General features: G+C 39.7%; 1 protein-coding gene across 1 annotated transcript in view; it reads left to right on the forward strand.

The window, feature by feature from the left end:
• The window catches only part of LOC107039188 (mediator of RNA polymerase II transcription subunit 29), a 6,837-nt gene extending 1,825 nt beyond the window's left edge, over positions 1 to 5,012 (forward strand). Inside the window, exon 2 of the mRNA XM_015258685.1 lies at positions 4,175 to 5,012. Coding sequence (XP_015114171.1) covers positions 4,182 to 4,730 — 549 coding nt within the window. The 5' untranslated portion in view covers positions 4,175 to 4,181 and the 3' untranslated portion in view covers positions 4,731 to 5,012. The remainder of the gene's footprint in view (positions 1 to 4,174) is intronic.
• The last annotated feature ends 3,379 nt before the right edge of the window (positions 5,013 to 8,391 follow it).

The following is an 8,391-nucleotide window of genomic DNA, read 5'->3' on the forward strand; positions in this document are numbered from 1 at the left end:
AGGGTTATAATGAGGGTCAGAATAAGGATCACGAGGAACAGATTAAGGTCACAAGGGTCTAAACAAGGGTCACGAGGGTTATAATGAGGGTCAGAATAAGGGTCACGATGAACAGATTAAGGGTGACAAGAGTCTAAATAAGCGTCACGAGTCTCATAATGAGGGTCAGAAAAAGAGTTGCGAGGGTTATAATGAGGGTCAAAATAAGGGTCACAACGGTGAGGTTAAGGGTCGCAAAACTCTAAATAAGGGTCGCGAGGGTTATAATGAGGGTCAAAATAAGGGTCACAAGGGTGAGGTTAACGGTCGCAAGTCTCTAAATAAGGGTCACGAGGGTTATAATGAGGGGCAGAATAAGGGTCACGATGAACAGATTAAGGGTGACAAGGGTCTAAATAAGAGTCACGAGGCTCATAATGAGGGTCAGAAAAAGCGTCACGAGGATTATAATGAGGGTCAAAATAAGGGTCACAACGGTGAGGTTAAGGGTCGCAAGGCTCTAAATGAGGGTCACAAGGGTTATAATGAGGGTCAGAATAAGGATCATGAGGAACAGATTAAGGTCACAAGGGTCTAAACAAGGGTCACGAGGGTTATAATGAGGGTCAGAATATGGGTCACGATGAACAGATTAAGGGTGATAAGGGTCTAAATAAGAGTCACGAGGCTCATAATGAGGGTCAGAAAAAGTCGCGAGGGTTATAATGAGGGTCAAAATAAGGGTCACAACGGTGAGGTTAAGGGTCGCAAGGCTCTAAATAAGGGTCACGAGGGTTATAATGAGGGTCAGAATAAGGATCATGAGGAACAGATTAAGGTCACAAGGGTCTAAACAAGGGTCACGAGGGTTATAATGAGGGTCAGAATATGGGTCACGATGAACAGATTAAGGGTGATAAGGGTCTAAATAAGAGTCACGAGGCTCATAATGAGTGTCAGAAAAAGGGTCACGAGGATTATAATGAGGGTCAAAATAAGGGTCACAAGGGTGAGGTTAAGGGTCGCAAAACTCTAAATAAGGGTCACGAGGGTTATAATGAGGGTCAGAATAAGGATCACGAGGAACAGATTAAGGTCACAAGGGTCTAAACAAGGGTCACGAGGGTTATAATGAGGGTCAGAATAAGGGTCACGATGAACAGATTAAGGGTGACAAGAGTCTAAATAAGCGTCACGAGTCTCATAATGAGGGTCAGAAAAAGAGTCGCGAGGGTTATAATGAGGGTCAAAATAAGGGTCACAACGGTGAGGTTAAGGGTCGCAAGGCTCTAAATGAGGGTCACAAGGGTTATAATGAGGGTCAGAATAAGGATCATGAGGAACAGATTAAGGTCACAAGGGTCTAAATAAGGGTCACGAGGGTTATAATGAGGGTCAGAATAAGGATCATGAGGAACAGATTAAGGTCACAAGGGTCTAAACAAGGGTCACGAGGGTTATAATGAGGGTCAGAATATGGGTCACGATGAACAGATTAAGGGTGATAAGGGTCTAAATAAGAGTCACGAGGCTCATAATGAGTGTCAGAAAAAGGGTCACGAGGATTATAATGAGGGTCAAAATAAGGGTCACAAGGGTGAGGTTAAGGGTCGCAAAACTCTAAATGAGGGTCACAAGGGTTATAATGAGGGTCAGAATAAGGATCACGAGGAACAGATTAAGGTCACAAGGGTCTAAACAAGGGTCACGAGGGTTATAATGAGGGTCAGAATAAGGGTCACGATGAACAGATTAAGGGTGACAAGAGTCTAAATAAGGGTCACGAGTCTCATAATGAGGGTCAGAAAAAGAGTCGCGAGGGTTATAATGAGGGTCAAAATAAGGGTCACAACGGTGAGGTTAAGGGTCGCAAGGCTCTAAATGAGGGTCACAAGGGTTATAATGAGGGTCAGAATAAGGATCATGAGGAACAGATTAAGGTCACAAGGGTCTAAACAAGGGTCACGAGGGTTATAATGAGGGTCAGAATATGGGTCACGATGAACAGATTAAGGGTGATAAGGGTCTAAATAAGAGTCACGAGGCTCATAATGAGTGTCAGAAAAAGGGTCACGAGGATTATAATGAGGGTCAAAATAAGGGTCACAAGGGTGAGGTTAAGGGTCGCAAAACTCTAAATAAGGGTCACGAGGGTTATAATGAGGGTCAGAATAAGGATCACGAGGAACAGATTAAGGTCACAAGGGTCTAAACAAGGGTCACGAAAGTTATAATGAGGGTCAGAATAAGGGTCACGATGAACAGATTAAGGGTGACAAGAGTCTAAATAAGAATCACGAGTCTCATAATGAGGGTCAGAAAAAGAGTCGCGAGGGTTATAATGAGAGTCAAAATAAGGGTCACAAGGGTGAGGTTAACGGTCGCAAGTCTCTAAATAAGGGTCATACGAGTAAAAAAAAGATGAGAACAAAACGACAGGGGTCACAAGAGTCCAAATAGGGTCACGAGTGTTATAATGAGTGTCAGAAAAAGGGTCACAATAAAGGTCATGGGAGTCAAAATGAGGGTCAGAATAAGGGTCAAGGGGGTCATATAGAGCTCTATATATTATCAAAGAGTGACAAGGGACTAAATAAGGGTCACGAGGGTTATAATGAGGTTCAGAGTAAGGGTCGTAAGGATCTAAATAAGAGTTATAGGAATAAAATACGGGTCACAATACAATGACATGGGTCACGAGGGACAGATTAAGGGTTACAAAGATCAGATTAAAAGTCGCAATGGAGGTCATGGGAGTCAAAATAAGGGTAATGGAGGTCATATAAGACTCTCGCTATATTATCAAAGGGTCAAAAGAGTCCGAACAAGGGTTAAAAGGATTATAATGAGGGTCAGATTAAGGATCGCAAGGGTGTAAATAAGGGTCATGGGGGTAAAAATAAGGGTCAGAATAATTGTCATGGGGTCATATGAGAGTTAGCCAGCGGAGCGAGCAGGGGGTGTAACCCCCAGTCGAATCCTATTTTTCATCACAATGTGCGAAAAGTGAGTTTTCATCACGCTGTGACGAAAAGTGAACTTTTCGGCACGCTCCGCGTACCTAAAAGTCCAATTTCCGCCACATTGTGATGAAAAATATTGTTCGTCACTCGTGAAAAAATGTTTCTTAGCCCGTGGGATTATATGACTCGCCTTCGGCTCGTGATATAAACCTCCCACTCGCCAAAAAACACTTTTTTGCACTCGTTACGACATATACTATTTTACACAGGGCGTATTGGGATATGGAATACAATAACTCGATAGATTTATATTATTTTTCATCACGCTGTGACGAAAAGTGAACTTTTCGGCACGCTCCGCGTGCCTAAAAGTCCAATTTCCGCCACATTGTGATGAAAAATATTGTTCGTAACTCGTGAAAAAATGTTTTTTGCACACGTTACGAAATATACTATTTCATCACGCTGTGCGAAAAAGTAACTTTTAAGATACGCTTCACGTGCCTAAAACGTCACTTTTCCACACATTGGGATGAAAAATATCGTTCGATACTGGTGGGAAAAGTGTTTTTTGGCTCGTGGGAGGTTTATAGCACGAGCCGAAGGCAAAAAACTCTTTTCCGCACTCGTAACGAAATATACTATTTCATCACGCTGTGACGAAAAGTGAACTTTTCGGCACGCTCCGCGTGCCTAAAAGTCCAATTTCCGCCACATTGTGATGAAAAATATCGTTCGATACTGGTGGGAAAAGTGTTTTTTGGCTCGTGGGAGGTTTATAGCACGAGCCGAAGGCAAAAAACTCTTTTCCGCACTCGTAACGAAATATATATCATCACGCTGTGCGAAAAAGTAACTTTTTTGGCACGCGAAGCACACGCCCCTTTCCACATATTGTGATGAAATAGTATATATACGAACAATATTTTTCATCACAATGTGGCGGAAATTGGATTTTTAGGCACGCGGAGCGTGCCGAAAAGTTCACTTGTCGTCACAGCGTGATGAAAAATATCGTTCGATACTTGTGGCAAAAGTGTTTTTTGGCTCGTGGGATTATATCATTCGCCTTCGGCTCGTGCTATAAACCTCCCACGAGCCAAAAAACTCTTTTTCGCACTCGTAACGAAATATACTATTTCATCACAATGCGTGGGAAAGGGACTTTTAAGCACGTGGAGCGTGTCTGAAAGTCACTTTTCCACACAGCGTGATGAAAATATACGTTTCAGCTCCATCATGAATATTCCCCCAATCCAACAAGCCGGCATGCAGATGGGACAGATGCCCCAGCCCAACAACCCCCAGATGTCCCAGAACCCCCAACAAGTCCAGCAGCAACAACAGCAGCAGCAACAACAGGCTCAAGAGAAACTGGACAACATCTCCAAGGTGAAGTCCCTCGTGGGTCCCTTGAAGGAGTCCCTGGCGATAGCCATGAAGTCGGCGGCCCAGACCTTCCACCAGAATAGTCTAGTGGACGTCGGCTCACTCAAGGGCATCGAGCCAACCGACCATCGGTTCAACAAGAACTTCGAGGAGTTCTTTTCGATCTGCGATCAGATCGAGCTGCATCTCAAGACTTCGATTGAATGCTTGTCACAGAACTCTAGTTCTGTGAGGTATCAGCCGATGGCCGTGGTTCCCACCAGGGTCGAGCCTGTTTCCAATCAGGAGGGACCTGCACTGACTTATCCACAGTTCCTCATGACTGTTAAAGCTCAGGTCGGGTTCTTCAGGGAGGTTCATGACACTTTGGTCACTGCTGCTCATGCTATATCTGATTGAGGCTTGGAGTAGAATGTTTTTGTAAATAGGTAGAGGGCAATTCGTGGAAGATGAAGAAATCTTTTTTGTAGGGACGAACATCTCTGCGTCAAATGTATTTTCACTTCTTGCTGTGAAGTCTCTTGGGTTTAGGGGGAGAAGTGGAATGATCTCTTTGTTATAACCACTCCGTTGGGGATGGTAATTGATCAGAGCAGATAGTGCAGAATGAAAGTTGATGATGATTATGTAATGATTGTGGAAGTTTTGTGCATAATAAATATGTGATTTTTTTCAACAATTTTCGAAAAATTGTTTTTTTATTCGTTTATGGGAAGTGAAATGAATTCTTTGTTGATATTTTTTTCACCTCCTGTTTTTTCATTATTATTCAGGTTCGTAATCAGAGGATTATTAATTAATTTCAGTAAACAATTGAGTGGATTCAATCATTTTATGCGTTTTAGATTAATGCAGTTGATTTTTCAAGGTTGTCGTCTCCCATTTGTAGGGAAAAGAATTCCTTTGATCACTGTTGAGATCTTGAGATTACCTTTCGATTGTCTTTAGCCTCACAACAAAATGGATCAATTCCTACTCTGCCAATGACATCAAGATACCTCAACAAACTGCAAAAATAGTATTTGAAATCTCTCTACTCATATTAATTCCGCAATTAATCAACTTTCCCAGAGTAAAAAATTTTTTCTAAAAAAAGAATTGATTCCCTCCTCCCTAATATGGCCCCAGTAATTATTCACAATAATTACCGCACATTATTTATCTCCATTAATGGATTTGGTTTCCTAATTTTTCAAGTCCTCATTAATATGAGAAAATTCCAATGCTCATTGTGGATCTGTGAGATAGCTCAATTGGTAAGAGCATCAGCCCTCTAATCTGAAGGTTGTGAATTTGAATCCCACTTCACGTAAAATACAAATATTCGTTCGTTCTGATGGTAATTAGTAATCACATGGTCGATTATTCTAATACAATTTCCGGGATCTGCAGAATCAATATATTTTTCCATTTTTCTGAATCACGATTGTCTTTATCTTCATAATAAAATGTGTCAACTCCTACTCTGCCAATGACATCAAGATACCTCAACAAACTGCAAAAATAGTGTTTGAAATCTCTCTCATATTAATTCCGCAATTAATCAACTTTCCCAGAGTAAAAAATTTTTTCTAAAAAAAGAATTGATTCCCTCCTCCCTAATATGGCCCCAGTAATTATTCACAATAATTACCGCACATTATTTATCTCCATTAATGGATTTGGTTTCCTAATTTTTCAAGTCCTCATTAATATGAGAAAATTCCAATGCTCATTGTGGATCTGTGAGATAGCTCAATTGGTAAGAGCATCAGCCCTCTAATCTGAAGGTTGTGAATTTGAATCCCACCTCACGTAAAATACAAATATTCGTTCGTTCTGATGGTAATTAGTAATCACATGGTCGATTATTCTAATACAATTTCCGGGATCTGCAGAATCAATATATTTTTCCATTTTTCTGAATCACGATTGTCTTTATCTTCATAATAAAATGTGTCAACTCCTACTCTGCCAATGACATCAAGATACCTCAACAAACTGCAAAAATAGTGTTTGAAATCTCTCTCATATTAATTCCGCAATTAATCAACTTTCCCAGAGTAAAAAATTTTTTCTAAAAAAAGAATTGATTCCCTCCTCCCTAATATGGCCCCAGTAATTATTCACAATAATTACCGCACATTATTTATCTCCATTAATGGATTTGGTTTCCTAATTTTTCAAGTCCTCATTAATATGAGAAAATTCCAATGCTCATTGTGGATCTGTGAGATAGCTCAATTGGTAAGAGCATCAGCCCTCTAATCTGAAGGTTGTGAATTTGAATCCCACCTCACGTAAAATACAAATATTCGTTCGTTCTGATGGTAATTAGTAATCACATGGTCGATTATTCTAATACAATTTCCGGGATCTGCAGAATCAATATATTTTTCCATTTTTCTGAATCACGATTGTCTTTATCTTCATAATAAAATGTGTCAACTCCTACTCTGCCAATGACATCAAGATACCTCAACAAACTGCAAAAATAGTGTTTGAAATCTCTCTCATATTAATTCCGCAATTAATCAACTTTCCCAGAGTAAAAAATTTTTTCTAAAAAAAGAATTGATTCCCTCCTCCCTAATATGGCCCCAGTAATTATTCACAATAATTACCGCACATTATTTATCTCCATTAATGGATTTAGTTTCCTAATTTTTCAAGTCCTCATTAATATGAGAAAATTCCAATGCTGATTGTGGATCTCTGAGATAGCTCAATTGGTAAGAGCATCAGCCCTCTAATCTGAAGGTTGTGGATTTGAATCCCACCTCACGTAAAATACAAATATTCGTTCGTTCTGATGGTAATTAGTAATCACATGGTCGATTATTCTAATACAATTTCCGGGATCTGCAGAATCAATATATTTTTCCATTTTTCTGAATCCCGATTGTCTTTATCTTCATAACAAAATGTGTCAACTCCTATTCTGTCAATAACATCAAGACACCTCAACAAATTGCAAACTTTTAAAATCTCTCCCCCTCATCGTAATTCATCAATTAATTAACTTTTCCAGAACATACACTTTTTCCTAAAAAAATAATTAATTCTCCCCTCCCCTCCCCGCAAAACCCCAGTAATTTTTCACAAGAATTACCCCACACTATCCATCTCCATCTTCCACCGCAAAAAATTCGACAAAAAAATGGGAAACCTAGTGGCTGCAGTTCTCATATGTCTAAACACTTCCATTTACGTGAAATAAATAAAATTCATACAAAAATGATAATCATCACCTCATTATACCACCCTGGGCGCATAGAATGGGTGGCAACGGGTGTAACGATCCTTGTCATCCCAGATACAAAAAAAGGAAAAAACAAACAATCGTATAATGAAAAAATTATTACACCTGACGGCTGTTTGACTTGCACGTTACGGAATTGTTATCCAGTGGAGACGCAAAAAATTGTATTTATTACTTAAGGTGGGAGGTAAACCGTGACGCCTTGCTCCTATGTATTGCTGGTAAACTCACCAGATATTTTTCTCATTTGTGTAGAAATCATAGTAGAATATGCAATTATTGAAATTTTATTTCAATGAAAAAAACGATACGAGTTAAGGCCAGGGAAGCCATTGATTATTTTTTATGTGAATAATAAGACAGTTTGTAAATTTAATTCGACTTTCATGTTAATATTACACGATTATTTGCTGCGAATGAAGAAATTAAAATGGAGGAACTAATTGCTTCTTTGGTTTTTGCGGATTCTCCTTATGAATTTTGTGAAGACAGGAGGTTGGGGTTGAAAACGACCCCATTAGATAGTCAGGTAAATTTCAGATGAAAAACACTGGTTATGAAGCCATTTTGTTCCGTTAGTTTTCGCGATATTGAAAAAGAAAAAAATGGCCTCCTCAAGTTTTTTATGTTGTTCTTCGCAGAAATAATGGGCAGAACGGATTCATGACCAGAGTTTCGAAACGTAAATTTTTCGGGCTCTCCAACGAGACAATTTTCCCTCATTTTCGTTGAAAACTTGCCGAAATAATCGACTTTGTTGGAGGAGGGGAAATAATCTAACTTGGGATTTTTATCCGCGAACGCTTTTTCGATCGAGTC

This window comes from Diachasma alloeum, unplaced genomic scaffold, assembly GCF_001412515.2.
Source record: "Diachasma alloeum isolate Michigan unplaced genomic scaffold, Dall2.0 Dall_scaffold_00294, whole genome shotgun sequence".
Classification (NCBI taxonomy): domain Eukaryota; kingdom Metazoa; phylum Arthropoda; class Insecta; order Hymenoptera; family Braconidae; genus Diachasma; species Diachasma alloeum.